The following is a 22,467-nucleotide window of genomic DNA, read 5'->3' as shown; positions in this document are numbered from 1 at the left end:
GCTTTTCCCCTTCTCTCTCCCCTCCTATCTTAAACTCATAGATTTAAATGGAGCCCTACTATACTTTGCACTATTTTTTGTTGGAATGGTGGTTCCTTCCCTCATCCTTTTTCCCCTGCAAAAGCTTTTCTTTGTAACAATTTGCATGAGTTGCCTGGTTTGAAGTATATTAATTCCCTCCTCATCTGGAGTTGTTTCTCAAAGGTTAACTGTCTCCCTTGGTTATCAAGAGAAGGATCCAACTGTGTAGCCCTTTAAGGCCTATCAGCATTTAGAGTAGTTCTGTGCTTGTAAGAAAAGATATGCTTAGGTATTGTGACTTTAGTCAGAATTAACTATTTTAATTGAGGACACAATTTTTACTAGAATTTCAGTGGCATAATGTTTATCGTCACACCTGTGAGGATTCCCTTTTTTAAATGCATACTGTGGAACTTGGGCAAATTTATGGAGTAGGTGTTTGAGGCTGTTTTTACTAGCTGCTGCTTAGAAAAGTTTTTAGCCACAGACAAGTATGTCTCTGTTTGCATAGTGGTTTTTACTGATGGAGAGAACTCTGAGAAGTAGAAATACAAATGTTATAGATCCATTTACTGTTGCATCAGTATCTTGCTTTTGGAACCCTATATTTCTTGTTCTATGTCCATGCCACTTTCTATTGGGATTTTCTTTTTTTGAAAAAACAGGATGAAATTTGTTTAATGCATCACTGAGTACAGTCATGTTATCTGTTCTTGTAAGAAATGCTGTGGTAATAATTCCTGCTTCCCATTTTAAAGTACAAATGCCAGTTTCACTAACAAGTCTGGGTTTGGAATTCTTTTCTAGTAGGCAACTGCTGCTGAAATTTGTGTTGATGTGTTTTTTGGTGTTTGGTTTTGTTTTGTGTTTGTGGTTTTTGGTGGTTGGTTGTTTCTTTCAAAGCATGCTAGGGTGGGGGCTGATAGAGGAAAGCATGAGATGGGATCACAGGTAAAAGCTAGGAAATTCTGAAGAACAAGTCTTAGCAGTTGTCCTCTCACTAACAGGCCCCTTCCTCTGCACCCTTGCAAAGTCACTGCTCTGTTCTACATAGTGTGAAACAAAACTCACTATCCAAATGCAAAAAGTAGTTGAGTATTCATTAGTTCTTGTATAGTTTGAGACTAAGTTCTGGTTTTGAAGGGCAATTAAAATGGAAGCGATTCTGTTTTGGCATGTAAGTGTTATTCATCACCTTAATTTTCCTCCTATTTTTTCTCAAAAGACAGGGACACATGGCAACTTGATTGGGATGGCACTTGTTAGATTGAAAGAAACTTCAAGGAGGCTGACAGTTAGTGCATTAGCCTGGGAGAGGAACTGTTTATGGAAAGCAGTCTTTGTCCTGAATTTAAGAAGTTTTTATTAATTCCAGTATTTTTGTGTGTGCGTATAAATAAAAAAATTGTACTAAAAGTTTTCTTGGCTATAGATAAGTACATACATGTAAATAGCAATATATTGGAAAATGGTTCTTGCTAGGACTGAGGCAACAGTTTAATCTGTCACACTACTACACACTGTCAGCATCAGTTCTACTTACAGTTTTGTCAACTAAATAGAATTTAATGCCGGCAGTATTTAAGATTACCTGAAAACATTAAGGCTGTGCAGTGTTAATTATCTACTTTCTTCTTCACTAATCCAAATGGCTTAATTTCTTTTCACTTCAACATTTGAGGAATTCAGCTGTTGCCATCTTGCTTACTTTTAGCTCCACTTCCCTAAACTGAGACTTTGACTCTTCATTTACCATGATTTATTGACAACTAATTCCTACTGTTTCTACCTGGGTTTTCGGGGGGGGGGGGGGGGACGGACTTCAAGTGCTCCAAGAAATCACACATAATCTTTGATATTTAACTTAATGATGTAAGTACTCTTCTTGTATGTACTCGGAATATACCACCGAAACTGGCAATACATCATCCTCCTTGTCCTCACAGCCTCTCAGTACCTGAACTACCATCTTCTAACCCTGCTGACTGAAAAGGCACATCTTCTCCCACTAGTGTCTCACACTTGCTGTGATTTAGGGACAGATTCTCACTTTAATCTTTTAAAATAAATTCCAGCATAATCTAGGAAAATCAGAAGCCAGTTTTCCTTAATGAGTTGGTTCAATTCTTGTAGGCACTGACGCCAAGACTTCTTTCTTCATTGCTGTTTAGCAAATTGCTCTGTTGGAATGAGCTGTAAAACTAGAAGTATTTGCGCTGCAGTTTGCCCAGAATTTCAACCATTCAAATTCTTTCTGCTTTACTAATTTATAGAAGTTCAGGGTAGGCTTTAATTCATTTCAAGGCCTTATTCAACAGCTTGAGTAATATAGCTCACTTTCCAGAAAGGCAACAGTCACAAGATGTGTGCGCAAAGAGAATATTACTGTGAGTGAAAAAAAAAAAAATCCTATTCTGTGAACAGGGATGAACTATCTCCATTAGATCATGCATGGCCCCTATACCTCAAGGTTTGAAGATCTGTGGTATCTTTGTCCATTCTTGCCAGTTAGTTATTCATATGCTCTGGATATTTAATTGCTTTTGCACCTCAATGTGAGCATAAAGCTGTTATTTCTGGTTGTACTATACTAAGTTGTTCAGTAGAAAAATTCCATTCCAGAACCACTAAAAGCAAATAGCAGATGTGACTTGAAACTGCCTCAACTAAACAGCTCAGCAGCACCTGTCAAAACATATCTTGCAGGCACCTCATTTAATGCTGGATGACTAAGCCATGGAAAAGCAATTGCCTTAGCAGTGGGCCTCCATAGGAAGTACTATGCTTATTTAAAAAAAATAAAAAAATTATGCAACTTCTAGCTTTAGACCACTCTGTGATACAGCATGCACAGCTTAATGTTTTGGGTATTTTATATTTTTCAGTTGTTCCTGCACTCTTACTACAATGCAGTATGACTTAGCTGCAGCTAATGGGAGCTGATAAAGGAACATGCTGATCTCTGAGTATTTACTGTATGTCTAAGGACTACTTTGAGTACTTGCCATTTCTCTGCCATGAACCATTACAAGAAGCTAATACCCCTACTCACTGCCTCGGGAAGAGCTTCCCCCTACCAGTTTTCCAGACACTTCTCATGCATAGAAGATAGAATATGTAAGATAGCACAGAATCAAAAATGTTTCTATTTTGGTGAAAATCAAGAGTGGTTTTTGTTTTTTCTGCAGCAAAATGCTGGCTGGTTCAGAAGTATTTAACTAGCTTGATAGGAAAAAATCTCTACCACCTTACCACCTGTGCATAGTTCTAGGTTAAGATCCCATGGGTAATTCTAAGTTTGTTACTAGTCAGTTTGCAGCATTACTCTTGCACGAGCTGCTTGCATTGCTCTGTTTCAAACAAGACAACTACAGTGCAGGAGGAAAGTTCTGCTTCTCCAGTATATTTGCACTTCAGTTTCAGGGATTTTTTAAAATTTTTTTAATCCAAGACAGATGTTGGTTAAATATACATAACATTATAATAACTCCCTCTGGATGAGAAGCACTGCAGAAGCTTTATGGAATGCAAGTTACATGATGAAAGCCTTTTGGAGAGCAGGGGATTGAAGGAATAAAAACTTACTTGAAGATTGTTTCAGAGGTAGAAAAAAATGCCATTTTGACATACCAAATTCCCTCAGTACCAGACTATGAATGGCTAGTGGGATTTCTCGTAACGAACACAATAGCAATTCTTCTGACTGCTGAGAGGGGCATAAAAAATTGTTGCTAACCTATAAGGTTTGTCAAAGTTTCATCTTAAATTCTTTGGTACCTTTTAGATGCAAAGCCATGTTTTTCTGTTCTGTCAGTGGTTTCTTTTGAAAAAGCAACAATATCTTTTAACTGCAGGGTTCTCTATCCCAGTGTGTTGTTAAATTTCAAGGTACTATAAAAATGAAAGTGTTTTCCACTGAGCATAAATTAAATACTATGCAATGCAGCTGACCATCCCACATTACTAAGTGCTGTCTCCTGTCACAGACACAGAATTTTGCTATGTATTTAAGTCACATACCATCTTACTGGTAACTAGGCTGCTTTTCCCATCTCATTTCAAAGATCAACAAAAATGCAAACTAACCTAAAGAGTAAATTCACAAGTGATTTCAAAAGTACATCTGCTTGCATTTCTTTGTTCAGCTCTAGATTCTTTATGAACAGAGTTGTTCTATCTTCCTTTCTAAAAGGGCTCAAAAGTGAACTCTAGTGAATAGGTGATGAGACTCATTGCACAAATTTTTTTTTAAAACGCATTTATAACATTTACATGTACTTCTATGCCAAATGACAGAAAATATATGTGTATTTCTTGAGCCTTCACGTCTTAAGCTATTTTGGATAGAGTTGGAGTAGGTGATCACAGACAGTCCATAACATTTCTCTCACCAACTCCTGCTCAAAGCATTTCAGTTCTTGTTGAGCTAAATCACATACACCATGTGTTGGAATCCCTTCATGTAACACTTAAGAGTAGAGTCATTAGCAGCCCACAGAATTCTTTTGTCCTAATCTACAGATTAGGACCAAGAAAAACATAAAACTGCTTTACTGGTGGCATCTGTGGAGATATTTTAGGGACCATTCCAGCAGCACGCCATGGAAATTGTCCCAAATGTCAGGGATTGTCTTGTCATCTTAAAAATCTGAGCATCATGGGGCCTTTCTTGACCAAGCATGAATCTTGAGTACATCCTCTGCAAAGGTCAATACCATGTGGCTTGTACCACTGACCTCTTTGTGCCTCAGTCTTTTTAACTAAGTACCAAGATAGGGAAAAGGCCCTATGTCAAAAACTGCAATTGCAGATAGTGTAATTATAGGAGGTTGTTGGGAAATAATACAGCTTATACCTCCCAAAACCATGTGAGATGTGTATATTAACTTTACTAGCTGCTTACTGTCAAAATGGTGGCCAAAGTCCTTCTTTATTGCAGCTGGCATTCAGTTTTTATATAAGTAACTATTTGGAAACCTGCAGTTGACAAGCAGAATGTATCTTCCATAGTTATCCTATTTGTCCTTGTTATCACATTAAGGGAGGTTTATGGGGTTTAATTAGAGTGTGTCATCATTGAGGAATACAACCATTTAAGGCATCCACATATGAAAAGTTTAAAGAAAGTCAAAACAAATCATTCTGTATAATAAACTGGACACCTTCAAAAGCTTGTTAGAAGGTCAGCTTTAGAAGCCTTATTACAGGGTAATTAGTTGCATTTGGATATTCCTCAGAAACAAATTAACAAAGCATTTTAAAAAGCAGTGCGTATGACTTGAATTCATCCTTTTTGGCAGCTGCATAATCATCATCTGGGAAGCCAGGTAATCCTTTTTTTGCACCTAAATTACGTTCTTATGAATGGCAGTTGCCGAGATAATGTTAAAATATGTTTACATACATAGGAACATGACCAAGAGAAACTGAGTATTTATACATCAGCCATGCATGATGTGCAGCTTGGATGGATAGTTTGATTTTGGTTCTATTCTGCTTTTAAAGGAACAAGGCTTATGATATTGTGCACCACAGGAAAGGTGCAAAAGGCATAAGCAAGCTGAATTCAGTATGTGGCAGTTCTGCCCCACTCAGAAAGCAAGTAATTACACTGAAATGTAATTAGGATGAATCAAATATGCACCACAGTTGTACGGCACATGGTAAGCAGACTCCAAAAGTGAGTGGTGTATTTTTGCATCCTAGCGTTTCCTCTATTCCCAAAGCAAATTCTTTCCTTATTATTGCATTTTTGAGATGTAATTAGATGGCTTCAAAATACATTTTTTTTCTGTAACAACCTGTTTTTGAAAGTCATGTCTCTTCCTTTAGTAATTGATTTGTGGAGGAACTGAACAGTATCACCATCAAAATACAGTAACAAGACTTAACGTTCCCTGTCTAATAGGTAAGGAAGCAGAAGGATGGGGAGAGTGTACAATGAAGTTAAATTCTAGTGCTATTAACAGGTGAACTTGGTGCTATGTGTTGAGTAGTGCATATAGTTCATTTTGTCTTTTCAAATATATTGGCATTAAAAAAATAAACATCTAATCAGTTTATACCACCCTCCCATGCACACACACAAAACAAAATCTGCCTTTTTGCTCAACAGTGATACCAAAAGCGAGATACCAGAGTGGCAGCCTACTGTATTGGCCATCCTGCCCATCAAACACTGTTCTCCATCTTGTGCAGGGGTCTCACCTGGTTGGAGATAGCAGTACATGCTGAAAGGCTAGAGGATGTGAAGGATCACTTGATGAAACAAAATTAGCTAGTGATTGAAGAGTGAGGGATGCTACAGGCAATGACTGCAGGGTCACTTGTATCTGCACAATCTGATTTTTTCATTCCTAGAAGTCCTACAAATTCCCTCTTCTGTCTATAGAAACAAAGCAACCACTTGACAACATAAACTGTCACTCCTAATGGAGGAATGAGGTTTCTTGAGCATATTTGACAAATTTGTGACAGCTGGATGTTCTTGTAGATTAAATGTCCGTTGGTTTAAGGTGCAGTTATACAGCTCAGGTATGGTCTTTGCTCGATGAGCAGATGCACAGAGCAACTTTGTGATGGAATAAGCCATGGATATGCCACCTGGTATTTCAAATTGTACTGCACCTTGACCTTTCCTACTTTCCACATGATTGCTGGATGTTAGTGGGATTCTTTTGGGTGAGATCCTGATGTTCCTGCCTTCAGGCTCAGTTGCCTCCACAGGAAGCATCTGCAGTCCACAGCATATGCCTTTGTCCTGGGGCCCGACCACTACTTGTTGCTAACAGCTCATCCAGGCAGCAGGGGTGACCTGCTCCCAGCTCAAGCGGCAGGACAGGTATAAGGACTGCTGGGAAAAGCTCAGAGTTAGGCTGAGACCCTCCTTCCCTTACTCTTATTTAACAATACATAGAAAAAAAGGGATCTGCAGACCTGAGATGGTGCCAGCTTATTGCATACCTGCACCAGGGGTCCGTTCTTGGGGCACTGGGCAACAAGACAGCTTTGGGCTGACCTGAAAGTAATTACTTCGTACTGGAGCCAGCCTGGCAGAATAGTACCTCTCTCTTCCTCTGGGAGGGAAACCAAGTCCTGTTCTCCTAGGTCATAGGAAAGGCCCATGAGTCAAAGGCATAAAGGGCACAGGGTGCCCTCTGTCATCACTGTACAGTAAAAGCACAGCCTAAATGCAGAGAGCTGAGTTAGCTGTTACTTGCTTCAAGTAAGGATGAGGTTGAGACTAATGTGCTCTATTGAACAAGCTTCATGCACTTTTTTTTTTCCCTAGCTGGTGCAGTATCTTTATTTAAAAATCCTCTTTAGCGGTGCATTATAAGGCTCTGGCACCAAAATGCAGACAGACCACACTACAACAACTTTAGAGAGGCCAGGTTAGCCTCAGAGTCTGCAAATTAACAAATAATATAAATGAGATCATTGTGGCAGGATTCTGGAACCATACCAACTGCTTGGCAGAGAAGAGATACGGATTTCATATCATGTCTAGAACAAGATCATTCCTCCTTATCACAGCTGTGGTTGCAATGTAAGCCTAGAGCAGATGCTGGAATTCTAAAATTTTGCATTATCTGAAATCAGATCTAGGCCCCCAGCAAGTAAAATACTAGGACTTGCCAGCACTTTTTCCTGCTGCTGCTGCTCCTGCCAGTAGTTATGGTTGTGCTGAAAAGTTACTTTTAAAGGTCAGAGAGAAAGATATGGATTTGCAATCCTCAACACATGCAGTATTTGAGAAGATGATCTGATCTCATATCCTGGTGCAGTCCTTTTATAGTTAATCTCCCCATTTTCCTACTGTGTAGGAATTGTAGATTTTGGCTAATCCTTCTCGTATGCCTCTGGTAGTTGGAGCTTTTTCCATTGACAGCAGTTCATCAGTACAGCTAAACAAAATCACTGTAAGCTGTCAAACAGAAGACAAATGAGAGCTTACAAAACAGTATACTCACTGAACTGAGACAAAACTTCCAGCACCAACAATGATGATGGCGGGGGAGCAGAGACTATCTAGTTATAATTGCCAATTTAGCAACAGCTGAGCCTGTACTTATCTGAATTGGTACTTCTGCTAAATTCATGATGTTTTTTTCCTGTGCTAAGCCTTGACGTTAGCAGACACAATGCAAATGCAGTGTTCCAGGGATAACTCCGCTCTCAGAAAACAGCAGGTGGTTGTTAGTCTGAGGACTGAATCCTAGGGGAAGATTGCTTTTTTTCCCCTCATGTGGGCACCTGCTGTTGAGCTGAGATTTTTTTTGAATCTGCCTGCAAGCATCAAGGTGATGAGCATGCACTGTATTTTTCAGTAGATGTTTGTAATTGTTCTCAGTTCCAGCCTTTGCCTTTTTTCTAAGTCAAAATATAAATTCACTTTTCTTTTTGTTTAAAACGCTTGTATCGTACTCTTGAAGTCCTGCCTAGATATAACGGCTTATCTTTGGATTGTAACATGATTTGTGGGACATAATTGCTGTTTAGCCTGTTGATTTGCTCTCTTGTCAAAAGATATTTCAAGTTAATGAACAGCATATAAAAGGATATATAAAAATATGCAAGAACCATTTGTCTGAAATAAATTTTGCTCCAGTGCAGTAAAGTGGAGACGAGTTCAGTAACAAAACAAATGCGCTTGCCCTTTTAAATGAAAACCAGTGTCTCAGGGGGGTTTATACAACAATAACTCTAATATAAAAATAATCATCAACTATAACATTAGGCACAGGAAGTTCAAATAAAGATGAGCATGTTTAGTGTATTGATGATGTTAGTATACAACATGGCATACCTAAACCAGAAAGAGACTACAGAATCCTGAAATTCAACTTAGAATATTAATTACTAGAATAGGGGATGGCAAGAAACTGGAGTACGAAACAAATCTTTTCTCCTTTCATGTACAGGTATACTGCTATCCGTTTTGGGACAGGAACCTTCTAACAGCTTTCTAACCTGCAATGTGTACAGGAGGAACCGTGTCTCTTCTCCAAGCTGACTGTTATTCTGGTCTTATAAATAGCTTGCTATAAATTATGCCAGAGAAAAATAAAATTGGAGGGATGACACAAAAATAAGCTATATGATACATACAAGGGAGAAAGTTGTCTTCAGCTGAAATTTGAAATGTTACAGACCAACATGACGCATCCCAAAAGGCTTTGACAGGCCTATCATCAGCAAGGGTGTAATTTCCTTTCCCATCATATATTCTCTAAGTCATGCCTGCAGGTCTTTCTTCTTTTAATATGGGTATCATGTTTGGTTTGCAGTTTGGAGATGAGGGAGATCATAGGCATTTATGCTGCCTGTGATCTGAGGCATCAATATTTGAACCAGCTTTGACCAAAAGTGCTGTGCTTGAGCTCATGTGGTGGGTCCTGATGGAAGAGGCAGGGGCTGGCAGCACCGCTTCTGCTTGGAGTATGTGTGCGTCAGGCAGCAGGAGTGCAAGTCTGTCTGTCAAAGGCCTGACTCAGGCAGCCTTGCAGTCCAGCTTCAAAAGCAGCTGTTCATGCACAGATTTCACTCACATATTTCTAAGTCGTATGTTGGGTGTAGATTCATGGCTAATGCTGTTATTCAAATATTGATCTTACTTAAGTAACCGTTATTAAAATTTAAGGAGACTTTAGATTTACAAGGCTGAATTTGAAAGTGAATGAAGGAGGATCCTGGAACAACAGATTCATCTATTCTTTTCATACTTTGTTTAACATTATATTAGACTTCCTATAAATCTGTGTAGATCAAGGGGATGGCTTTAATTGAGCCAGTGTAATGGCTTGTACTGTCCTTCCGGGCAGGAGTTGCGTCAGTTCCCCACTCCCAACTCCTGAGTGGCCGAACAGCATGAGGTGGCTGGCTGTGAAGGAAGATGGAGATAGGCACCTGCTCCTTTCAAGACAGCCACACGACTGATGCTGTCATCTCATAAAACTCACCTTAAGACTTATCCCCATACGCTACATGAATTCACCTTTTTCTTTGCTGCTAGATTTAGATAGATAATTTATTACAGCTCTGTGTATGTAAATCTGACCTGTTCTCCATGGAAGGCTGTAGCAGAGAGGGTTGGAAGAACAGAGCTTAGCAAAGAAGCTTTAGCTTTCTCAGTCTTGTTCTTTAATATGCAAGTAACATCACTTCAGACTTGCATCACAGTGGTTAGTAGGCATAAGTAGGTCTAAGGCCATTCAAGCTGACAAATGTCTGACTCATCTCTCCTCTGTATTGGGGTGATATGCGTTCTGCATTAGCTGAGGTCTTTGAAATAAAAAACTGACAAAGGAAAGACAAAAGAGAATTTAACAAAATGTCATAATTAATTCAACAACATTTTAAATCAACTGCAATGTTATTCAATTTTGGTGAATGGGAAATTAAATAATTCAAAATATTTCAAATCTCACAGAGCAATTATTCAACTGAAAGCTCAAAAGTTCAGATCAATCTTCAGAGGGGTGTATTTCTAATGGACAGGACTTCTCTCAAGCCAAGAACATGCATTATCTCTGCAATGTTCTTTTCAAGCTTACAGCTCTGGAGAGTACAATTTATTCATCTGTCAGATTTTATGCACTTCTTGCCAGGGTATCATTTATATCATATTTCTCCAAGTGAGAAAAAAATATTTTTTGAAAGAGAGAGCAAGCAGTATAAAGCCTTTAAATACAAATCAGCTGATTCAGAGTCCCTTCTCCATTTTCTATCTCCTTCAACCACATTGCCTTGTATTTACCCTTAAGTTAAACCAGTCAGATGAGCTTTTGCTAGCTCTCTGTGACAGAATTACAGAAAACAGGATAAGCAGTTTATCCTTTCAATGTGCAAACTAGGCATCTCTTCCAAGCAGATGTATTAGTGAGCCACCACAGCAAGGTGCAGTCCAGGGATGTTCACACCCAGCAGTAAGCCTGACTTGGGGTAAAAGGAAGCTCCAGTTCCATGGCAAAGAACAGAGAAAGGGGGAGACAATTCCCGTATTGCTGTGTAATTGTTCTTCATTCACTGTGCAAAGAATGCAGTTAATTAGTTACTACTCCTGGCAAAGCAATTTCTCTTTTTGTGCTACGTAATGAAGGCTCATTGTGCTCTTTCCCCAGCACTCACATGCCTGCCCATACCTACATGTACACAGGGTTTCCCCAAACTAGAACCTCTAGGGACAAGAGGAGACTATTAAGTACAAACTTTTGGAAGGCTCATGTGCAGGATCCTTTCTGTTCAAGGACAAATCAGCCTTAAGTTACAGAGCTCTGAAAGGAAATGTTTCTTTCTCTTCCACTCCCACCTGAGACAGGAAGGCTGCTACTGCCACCAAGTTGCTTGATAGTTCCTTTAATAAGACCATGTTTCTAATTGCTAAGAACCTTATCAAACTTTAAACACCATGCTAATGTGGCCCCCAGTGAGTAACTATGAAGAATTTCTTCTGTGATAGTTTAGTCACTTAATGGGAAGTTGTGGCAGGTCTCTGACAGTCTCAAAGTTTGAAGCCGGGAATTGAAAATTAGGTGGTAGGAAGTTCAGATTGGTGGTTGAGGTGCTGGCTTTTGTGACTTGTATGAAGAATCTTCCCAAACGCCTTGAAAATTTAAAGGTTGAAGCTGCTCAGTTGGGATTTGATGAAACCAAACCGTAATTTCCCAAGCACCTTATCACTACCTGCAGTGCTGTATAGCTGGACCTGAAAGCCTGTCCTCCAGAGCTCTCAATTACTTCCCGGCTTAGCCTATCCTATGCAAAGGCAAAAGATAAAAATGTGGATTCAGCAACAGGTGTAGTGAATGAAGGACAAGGAGGTTGGGGACTGAGCAGTCATTGAGAAAAACAGGTAAAAGAGATTGTGGGTGTTAATCCATGACACAGAGCCCAGGAGCTGCAGAAGGGTTCAGGCTGTGGGGAGCTGTGGATCACAGATTGTGCGAAGGAGGCAGGTGACAAATGGGTGAGGAGATAGATGAGGACTGAGATGGGCCAGCAGAGAAGGATGTGGATCCAGAGATGAGGAGGGGATGGTCAGGAAGAAGACACAGAGGTTGTCACAATCAGAGGCTGGAGCAGAGTGCGTGCCTCAGCTCCTTTGCTGCTCTCCAGCACCTGGAAATGCCAGTGACGTGGGCTTATCACACAGACACACACGTCCTTACTGCTGGTATATCCAGCACATGACAGATCCTGTGGCTCTCTCCCACGAGATAACACGTGTCCATGTCACTAAGGTAACATATAATGAAAGCTGCTCCCCCCCCCCTTTCCGTTTCCCTTTTCTTTTGCTGCAACACTTGGCAATTACACCCCCAAGTCTGTGCTACCAGTGCTTTACTGTCAAGCCTCCTGTTATGTCAAATGCTAGGACATACCAGAACCACTGCAGCTTGCACAACCTTATTTCTGCCCTCTGTTGTGAAAGGATTTGTCTGTGAGTGACCGTTCGCTCTTTTCCACAGCAACCTGCCTGCCACTCTCTGAAACTTCCTCTGAAAGCTATATTGCTATTTTCCCGAGTTTCACAGCGGTGCCTGTTGTTACAGTGCTAAGCACTCTACAAGTACAACCTTCCCCAGAGCTGGGTGGGAAGCGGGCAGCACCATGGGTCTGCAGTGCCAACAAGTTTAAACAATCTCACTTATCATGTTCATGACTTGATATATGTAATTTTTTTTCTCAGAGTAACAGGCATCATGTCAAGTCTCACGTTCAACGCACAGCAAAGCTGCAGCTCCTCTTGCTGCACTCAGTGCTGCTGCAAATTAACCCCCTGTTAATTCATTCTCACAGTCCCACCCCCTAAAAAAAAAAAAAAAAAAAAAAAAAAAGGCAGCTGTGAGATAAAACAGAGCCTGCAGCACCCCACCACGCGCAAAGGCCCAGCCACAACCCACCGGCCTCGAGCACTGCCATATTGCCCGGCATATCCCCCACCTACTGCGGCAGCAGGGCAGGCGGCCACCCCCGGCCCCAGCTCCCATACGAACCCCAGGCAGCGGCCCGACCACCATTCTCCACCCCATTCCCCTCACCGGACCCTCTCCCATCACCCCCAGCCGGCCCCGGGACCCCCGCCCACCCCCCCACCCGCCACAAGCCCGGTCCCTCTCACCGCCTCACGGCGCCTCAGCATGGCGGCACCTCGCCGCGCCCGGTCGCTGCGGGCCCGGCCGCGGCAGCCCCCTTCCCGCCCCCCCCGCCTCGCCCTTCGGGTTGAGGGCGGCAGCAAATGGCGGAGGCAAGAAGGGAGCCCCGGGGCCAACGCCGCAGGCGTCGCCGGCTCAGACCGCGATCGGTTTTTGGGACACCTAAGACGACGCTAAACTTGTGAAGATACAAGACTTCACGCAGTCTTTCTCCTTTTAAAATACACATCTGGGCCATTTCTGCGATTTTAAAGGTGATTTATTGTTCTATTTATATTTTTCTCTTTAAAATCGTACAAACACGGTTTTCCTCAGCGGAACAAAGAAAATCATTTTCATGCATAAAGATGAGATGCACAACTCTTCACATTGTTATAGGGAATAACAGCAAATGTTGTGTCCTATAGCACCAAGAAGAATTTTAATTACAGGGTGAAGACACCGCAAAAGCTTCTTGTTTCATGGTGAATCTTTTAAGCTGACATTTTTATTCTGAAGTATATGCCGTTTTCCAAGCAATGAAAATTAAACTTTATATTAAAAAAATTAAAATATACCTGTTTAAGAAACTTGACACTTTCTACAAATTAAGCCAAGAAATTTGATTTCTTCTCTTGCATAGCAAGTTTTCTTTAAACTTTGAAACAGGTAAGAAAACCTTAAAAAAACCCAAAAATCAATTCTTTCTTTCCTGGTCTTCCCTTACCCCAACCCGGTCAAACAGTAGGAAATAATTATCGAATATGCATGACTACATCATGAACCTGAAACTTCCTCTGCAAATTAAGCATACAATCCTACCCTTAAATTTATTACTGTAAAAATGGCACTAAAGAGTTAAGTATTTACTGTCAGTGAAGCCACTTCTACTTGACTTTCCAGGTCAAAAATATTTTGGTAAGTGCCAGCTCTAAAGACAACAAAGGACCAAAAAAAAAAAAAAAAAAAAAAAAAAAAAAAATCAAACTTCAGGTCTTTCACTCTCTTGCATCAACATAAATAAAACACCCAGTTCTGTTGTTCATTCCAAAGATGAGTGACTAGATGTGAACAGGTAATTTCACATACATATGTACAGCCATTACCTGGAGGCACAGGTAACTGGTTGGAAATAGCACTAATTAGCACACTATAAATACTGCAAAAGAGGAGATAAAATTAAACTGCCTTTCCAACAAGAAAAAAGTAGTAGCATTTAATATTAAAGTGAAGCAAAGTAAAGACCTGTTGTACAAGGAGATTTGATATGATGTAGCTGCTGCTCAAGAACAGAACTTCACTATTTTGCCCAAGGTATCCGAGATTGCAAGGGGCCAACAAAGCCAGGATTGCTCTCCTCTCCTGACACCTTTAGCTATTCAAACTTTCAGGACCAGGAAGGAACCTTATGAATTCCGCTTTTGATATTGACAAGCTACTGTCAGTTTGTGGATACTGTAGTGCTATCCAGTCTCATTACATCTCTCCAAATTCTGCAGTCTCTCCTGCAACACCAGTCTACCAGGACTGCGCACTTTACTGCCAGTACATTTTTGGTATTACTTATGAGGGCACCTCAGCATGTTCAATGAACCAGAAATTACCAACAGAATAAATAAAATATTTTAAGCTTACTGATTGTGCTATCCCTTATAGTCTTATTTAATCATACACATAAATCTATACTCGGTTTTGATTCTGTGTTGCAGTCTATTTTCTGAACAATTGCCTCTTCCTGAGCTGCTGGACAACCAGGTCTACTGAATCTTTCCACACAGTTTTGAGAAGATGTATTATTGACTTTAGCTTAAGAAAAAGTGATAGATTAATTACATTGCAAATGCATACTTTAAAAACGTAGATACACATTATCTTGGCATTTATCTTTTTGCTTGCATGGTGTATGGTGACTCCTAGGGAATAGCAAGGCAGCTCCTCTGGCATCTTTGGAACAGATCTCTGTCACAGAAGATCTCTCTCTAAAAGCATTGCCAAATTAAAGTTCAGTCCAACAAGCTATGAAACGATAGGACTCTATTTCTATAAAAGACTGAGACCCTGTATCTGGATCTCAAATTAAAGAAAATATATGAATGTTAAAGTCTTCCAGGACTCTTAAGCTATTCCAACAGTACTTAAAATCATTTTAAATGACTAGTCAGAGTTTATGCCAAAACCATTGTTAAGATAAACATATTTTATAATCTAGGGCTATCAATATACTACAAGGCAACACATTTTCTCCAGTTGTCAGGCCAGCTTAAGTATTTAGTTATTAATTATCTCAACTACCTTTTTTTTTTTTTTTTCTTTTCTGTTTGGTAGAGGATGTAGACCTAATAAAATTAATGAGAGATTCTGCTACTTTTATTCTGTTGCTTTCAAAGCTCAGAGAAACTTCGACTGTTCAGACACTACAAGCTGTCCTGAAAATAAGGTCTTGTATTCACTCTCAATTACTCAACTCAACATTTAAAAAAGCCCATACAGCGCCACAGTTGTGCACTGGTAGTTTACAGACATAGCACATGACCCCTTTTCACAGGAATTTATAATCTATACACAATGACTTGACAGACATGATTATCAGACAAGAAGTGCAAAATGGCATGCAACTAGTTGCTGTCAACTTATATGCATTATCTTGCATTTCAACATTATTTTTATTAAGTGGCTTATAGTGTGGGCAAGCATCCCAGCTCACACATTTTGTATACACTGAACTTAATACAATCTTTTGTATTTTCACATTCATAACATCATTAAAGATTACTGACATTTAAATTCAAGTAGAAAATCCAAACTATAAGCATTCTTCATATATGCATTCTTCAAGTTACACAAAGCCTACAAGCTATTCACTCAAATATGCCTACTTCCAGGAAAAGACTGCCTAAGGTACATTAGATTATTCACAGCAATAAAATAATTTTGTGCATACAACAGCAGATCAGTCTCCTGCTGCGGTTGAGTAGCACCTGTTTTCAGATTATTTCTGAAATAGTTCTACTTGCATAAATCTCCCACTTCGCTGAGCTTCAGCAGCAGTCCAGTGTGGCTCTCCAGGATTTGACATACTGTAGATGTCATCTTTGTATGATTTCATGGGTAAAGCTTGCCAGAATTAGAAGGCAAGTTCTAATCACAGAAAAAAATATCCTAGAACACACATGCAGCCCACACCCCATGCATGCCAGTGCTAAATGGACATCAATGACACTTTTGGCTGATGTGACAATGGGAGTATCTGGTCACCCCGCCTTGGTCAGAGACATGACGCAATGCGAGATGAACAGTGACGTCTCTGCCTTTGAAGATGACACAAAGAGTATCAGAATTAAATAATCAGCTTGTGGAGACGCCAGATCCAGTTATACGTACAGATTCCTGTGTTCCTAAAATACACTTAATGCTGCAGAATTGTCACAATTACTTTCTCTTCCTAAAATTTCATCTGGAAATTAATATTAATCAAATCTGTGAACAGGGGAATTATCTGCATAGATTTTTTTCAGATTCCTGAAGCCTCACCCTCAATAGGTATGTGCTAGCGAATGATACTGGTATCTCACAGTTGAAACGTAGAGCTTCACTTGCTGTAAGTAGTCATAAGAAACACTTTTTCCCCCCCAGTACTGCAGAAAGCTTAGAATGCACAAGTATTAGCAGGCTAAAAGTTACTGTAATGACAAAAAGATAAAGTGGGGAAATGTTGAACTGTTTGACAGTTTACTGACCCCAGCGCACTGATGAGCACTAACCTGTTGTGAACTTCCGTGGCTTTTACACACATGTGCAAATAATCATTTGGGTTGAAACCTGTCCCGCTAAACTTACTTAATTCCAAAGCAAGTTGGAAAGTTTGAAAAATACCAAGTGAACCATTTTTGAACACTACTGCTGTGAAATGTTTACATATTTCTGGTGTTTTAAACCAGTTCCAAAATTGCCTTATCAAGTGCACCACATTAATACTATTCAGCAAATTTTTAAGACCCCTGTCTGCTAAAAGGCATCACATCCAAAATTTAGATCTTCAAAGCCCAGTCTCAGCTTTCACTAACATTTGTACACACCCACACTTTCTACATTCAATATCCCAGAATACCATTTTTGCACATGCTCTGAAATTACTCAGCCTCAACCATGTAAAATGCATTAACATTTATCTCCTACATTTCCCTGGGCAGGTCTTCTTCTATCTCTCCCATCATAGGAGTCTATCCTTTACAACGGACTTCATACAAAAAGCATGTTCTTCTAATGCCACAGTTACCAAAAAATCAACTTAATTTCCATCTTCTATCAGAATTTTCCCCAGCTATTTTTCCCACTTCCCGGGAGGTTAGTGACATAGCTTGGGGACTTTCTGATTCCCTTACTGTTGAGCCTGTTCTGATTTTGTAGAGAAAGCACTCGCCACCAGAGTATGTGCATGTAATGAGCTCACATGTACCATGGGACACCCAGTTCTGTGTGGGAGGCCTGGAAGGGGGTCCTGAGTTCCAGCTGCTGCTCCAGTGAAAAGTTTACCTATCTTTGGCAGTTGCTAGGAAAGTACCACGATTCCTTGCTCCCCTTCTTGAAAGGGAAGCTGAGCAGGCAGTGAAAAGCTGTAATTGAAAGCTGAAGCAAAAGGAAGCACATCTAACACACAGTATGGTGGTAGCAAATCCTCAGAAGATGTAGGATTTAAGCTTGGATGCCTCTCACTAGAGTTTCCCACTGGCTAAGCCTAGTCAATTCCTTGCTCTGTGCAACAGCAACCTGAAGTCCACTTGGAGCTTGAAGTCCACTCATCCATTGCACAGTCAGTCAAGAACTTTAATCCAGAATTTTGCACTGGACCACTAAAGAGGGAGTCCTAAAAGTTAACAGCAGCAAATGCTCAGCAGTGTGATGTTAATGCTGCACTTTTAGTTAATAGCCTAGGGTAGCTTAGAAATACTAATTCAAGAAGCCATAAATATTTTCAATCTTAAATTCTGTTTAGGTGCTTGAGTTCAAATAGGTCGGTTTAATTGTAACATTTCCCATTCTGCTGGGCCTTTGGCCTTATACACTTTCTTCCTTTGAATTGCAATTCAGATTTCACATACTATTAGCGTTATATTCCACCAACAGCACATACTACAACTTATGAGTATATTCTTTGAATGGTAAACAAGACTCCGAAATGTTTCAAATAAAAGCCTTTCAGCAGAATCTACACAGGCCAGGCTTCTTTTGAAACTACATGAAAGGTAAAAAAGGTGCCCAAGTTTCTGATCTCTTCTGACTTGAAAATAGCACAGAAGTGCCTTGTATTGGGCAGCATGCAGCAACAATATTAAAAACTGTCTTGAAAACAGAGTTGGATTTGAGTATCAAATTAGCTAGCAGCTCAAGGGAAGGACCCAGGTGTCATTGTAGATGACCATATCAGTTTGATGGTCAGCTATTGAAAAAAAATATGGAAAAAACATAAGAAGAAAGATGTAGAAGATAAGGATTTTTCACTTTACAGTGGACCTATAGCAAAAGCATATTAACCAGTTAAATGGTAGAGAGAAGGTAGACTAACATTCTGCTGACCTTGAGCAGAATGACCTTGTGCAGAATGCTGACCTTGTGACAAAAGCTAGAAAATAATAAATGAAGTTAAAAAGGTATGTAATGCTTTATCCACTCACTGTGGAACACATTAGCAATAAGGGATGTTCACATCCAAGCACTTATTCTGAAAAAGCTCAAGCACTTTTTTATGGCTAACAGAAATAGTCTAAGTAAATTTGGATAGCTTGATTTTTTGCAAAAGACAATAAAGCCAAGGAGTCAAGACTTACACCAATCCCTAACGATTGAGTGCAGGAGAAAGAGCCCCGATGTTGGGGACAAACAGTTTTCCAGATGAGTTGCAGGCATTTTATTTCTCTGCTGCGAGTACCAACCACTCATTCCAATGCCAGGGACAAAACCTGTCTCTGAACATTGCTAACTGTCAGATATTACTTCAAGGAGCCCCATTAGAACAGCAGAAGTGCCTGATGACTTGTATCTTTACACTGTCAGAACTCAGAATTGACACTATTTACTGTTCTAAAAATCACACATTCCTAACCTTTCAAAATGTAATCTTTTGGTGTGCATAAAACAAAGTGACCAGGGGAAAGTAATTTCTCAAAAGCAACACTGTAAAGCTGCACTAGGCATGACTCACTCTGGCTGCAGCGATGCTCTGAATTTACAATTTCAGATTTGATAATTAAAACCCTGTCTTGAGCAAGTGTTTCTACCTTTGTATTATTAAGTCTTCATACACTCAAGAGAGCAACAGAAGTGGATATACCTAAAGGTGTGGGATGCCACATGGGGAGGTCCTCTGAAACTTCCCTAGAAGTGACTGGGAACCCTTCTCCAGCAATGCTATTCAGCCTGAATAGTCCAAGCAACTGGATAGCAGAAAATCACAATTAACGTATAATAAAAAACATGCACAGACTGATAGATGTAACATTACCAGTATGCAAAAAATTAAAATGAAACAAATTAAGAACTCCAAACATTAAATTCAGATTGTTTATTGTAAACAGAATAACTCTAGCACTCTGTCATACTGGCTGTGTCACATGCACCCAATTCCACATCAACTGCTTAAAATAGCACTTGCAAAAATTACAGTTATGTAATAATAATTTATGTTTTCTTACATAAACTAATTAACAAGCACTAAAATTGAATTACAGTGTATTCTAGGTAGTTTTTTATTGCTTGTAGACACTGCAGCTTTGGATCCATTAAAATGAACCCATTAGTATGCCTGAGTTTATCAAAATTTACTGCTATATCAAACTCAGAAACTGTAAAATGCTGGAGAACACTCAAAAGCAATTAAGAGTTGCTGGAAAACTACATGGGTTTCCACATCCAGTCACAGAATTTTGAAATTCTACATTTTTTCCCTCTGGAAAACATTATTTGTGAGCTTGTGTTAAATACACTGCTATTCCAATTTATTTATATAATTCATTAAAATTAGAGTTGATAGTACTTCCATGAATATATATATATCTCTCTATTTATTTTTACACATGATAGAAGCCATTTAATTTTATTCACTGTAAGAGTGGTATGTTTAAATACTAAGTCCCAAAATATATCTTTTTATAATATGTTGTCAAAACTTTTAATATATATAATACAAATACTTTTACTAAAAGAAAACTATAAACAAAAGCAAAATGCAAGAGGGTAAAAAGCCCATTTTTTGTGAAGGATCCATGAAAAATGTGGTGAACAGAGACACGTTTACTGGTTTTGCTCATACTATGTTTGAGCTACAAAAAAATGCTAGTGGCCTTCCTTGGCAACAGGTTACATCACAAACTATCATCAAATTTATTGAAAAGATGTTGAAACATGTGCTGTTAACATTTAAAACAACTTTTAAATACACTGTATTTATTCAATTAGAAAAGACTCTCAGATAAACACAACTTAAGGCCCTTACTCTGTCAAGCACTCATTTAATTTGGCTTTAGAGCCAGTGTAAGAAAGAACATCGATTCAGAGACAAGGACAACCCTATCGAATATACCAGGATTGTGACATCTAACAAGAAGTGTGTCACATCAGGGCCCTCAATAACACATCTCAGTAACACCCCTGATGAGCAGATTTTATATCTTCAGTGCTTTGCATACTCTATCCTGTCTGAATAATTGCAATCAATTTTATGCATTAAACAGGTAGGACAACTTAGTAAGAAGGTCCCTTACCTTCTTCTATTTGGGGGCTGTCCCAAGCCTAAGACCACTCTGCAGAAGTCAGAAAACTGGTGAGGGTTAGACACCATATATTGTTTTACCATTTTACTAAATTATGGAATATATATACATATTGTATTTCAGCAAAATTCTTGATCCTTCCGGGTTTTGCGCAGCCTTCTGAAAAGAAGTAGGAACAAACATTTTGTAATGTAACCTGAACCACAACCTGTGCTGTAGCAGTACTGCTAACCCAGTACTGCACTGTCCCAAATGCCTTCCTGAAGGACAAGAAGGACCCACACATGTTTCAGAACAATGATGTATCTGATTCATTACAGGGCCCATATTTGACATTCACTTGTTCTTGAGTCAAGAACTAACACGTACTTAAAGTTATTTGCACTAGTAAATACTTTGCTGGACTGAGACCTAACATAACAAATGAGGCAAGACAGACCAAGTTCTCCATCAGTACATGCGCAACTGAGAACAAAAAATGACACCAAATAAAGTATTTTGTATACCAAATGGAAACAATTCACAGTAACACTGAAAAACTGAACAGGATGCTGACAGTATCAAGAGACTAGGACAACACTTTTGATAACAAAAATAAGATGCACTATTAAAGTGTTTCCAGCATTTTACTAGTTTTAATATAAAATGTCCCCAGATTTGTATAGAAAGATTAAAATCATGCCCGTATCTTCAATTACTCTCATTATGACAATTCTCTCACTTACTATGTTGTCAAATCTCCTTTTTTTTTCCCCCCCACTGGTCTTCATAAAACTTAAATAGAAAATATGTTGGTTGCATTAAGGATCAATTAAAAAAGTATCATTCAACACGTCACTTCAAAAAAATGTGAAAGTCTCTATTTTTAAGAAAAGCTGTTGACCCAATCCCAAAAAGGACCTACTTTTCTCACCCACTCCAGACCCCAATAAGCTAATTATTGGGATACTAAATGGTGTTCTTCAGGAGTAACAAGGATATTTCAAGCAATTTTGTTTGCTCTGGAGGGTTATTTTATCAAAATGAAAATTTGAAGGGATTTACTATTTTAAAAATATACTGCATCTACAAGTTTTTTATTATTATTGTTTCAGTTGATTTTGGTTTTCAACAGGTTGTCTGCAATATAAATGACACATGACCACAACTGATTTTTATATACTCTCTATCCCTAACACACAGCTAATGTCAAATGAACCAAGAAGGAATTTGGGACTTTCATAACAGACAGAACCATTTATCCTAATGATCTTTAATAATTTTGTTCATCATGAAGTCCCCTGAAACCATATCAGTACTGATCATTTGCATTTCTTCATCCATTGGGGTTCTTCACAGTTTTGCAGCCATGAAATTGATATGTGGTTTCACCAGTGGAAAGAGCGGCAGACTGCGCTTGAATTCTGTCATATTTTCAATCACACTTGGCTGCAAAAAAGCGTATGCAAGAAAAAGCCTGCTGAGTATCTTTAATCAGAAAAGTGAGAAATTCCTTGCTTTTCATTTTAACTGTTGCTACAGCTACATATAAACACATCTTTCTT

At 39.2% G+C, this 22,467-nt stretch overlaps 1 protein-coding gene across 3 annotated transcripts in view; it reads right to left on the bottom strand.

Annotated features, from left to right (window-relative positions):
* Positions 1 to 15,475: 15,475 nt before the first annotated feature.
* Positions 15,476 to 22,467, bottom strand: part of IDE (insulin degrading enzyme) — a 74,507-nt gene continuing 67,515 nt past the window's right edge. For all 3 annotated transcript variants that reach the window (XM_049810429.1, XM_049810428.1, XM_049810427.1), the window contains exon 25: positions 15,476 to 22,351. In XM_049810429.1, the coding sequence (XP_049666386.1) occupies positions 22,256 to 22,351 (96 nt within the window). In that variant the 3' untranslated portion in view covers positions 15,476 to 22,255. The remainder of the gene's footprint in view (positions 22,352 to 22,467) is intronic.

The sequence above is a fragment of the Accipiter gentilis genome, chromosome 9 (assembly GCF_929443795.1).
Source record: "Accipiter gentilis chromosome 9, bAccGen1.1, whole genome shotgun sequence".
Taxonomy (NCBI): Eukaryota; Metazoa; Chordata; class Aves; order Accipitriformes; family Accipitridae; genus Astur; species Astur gentilis.
Note: the sequence above shows the minus strand (reverse complement) of the source record. Positions and strands in the feature narration are given on the sequence as shown.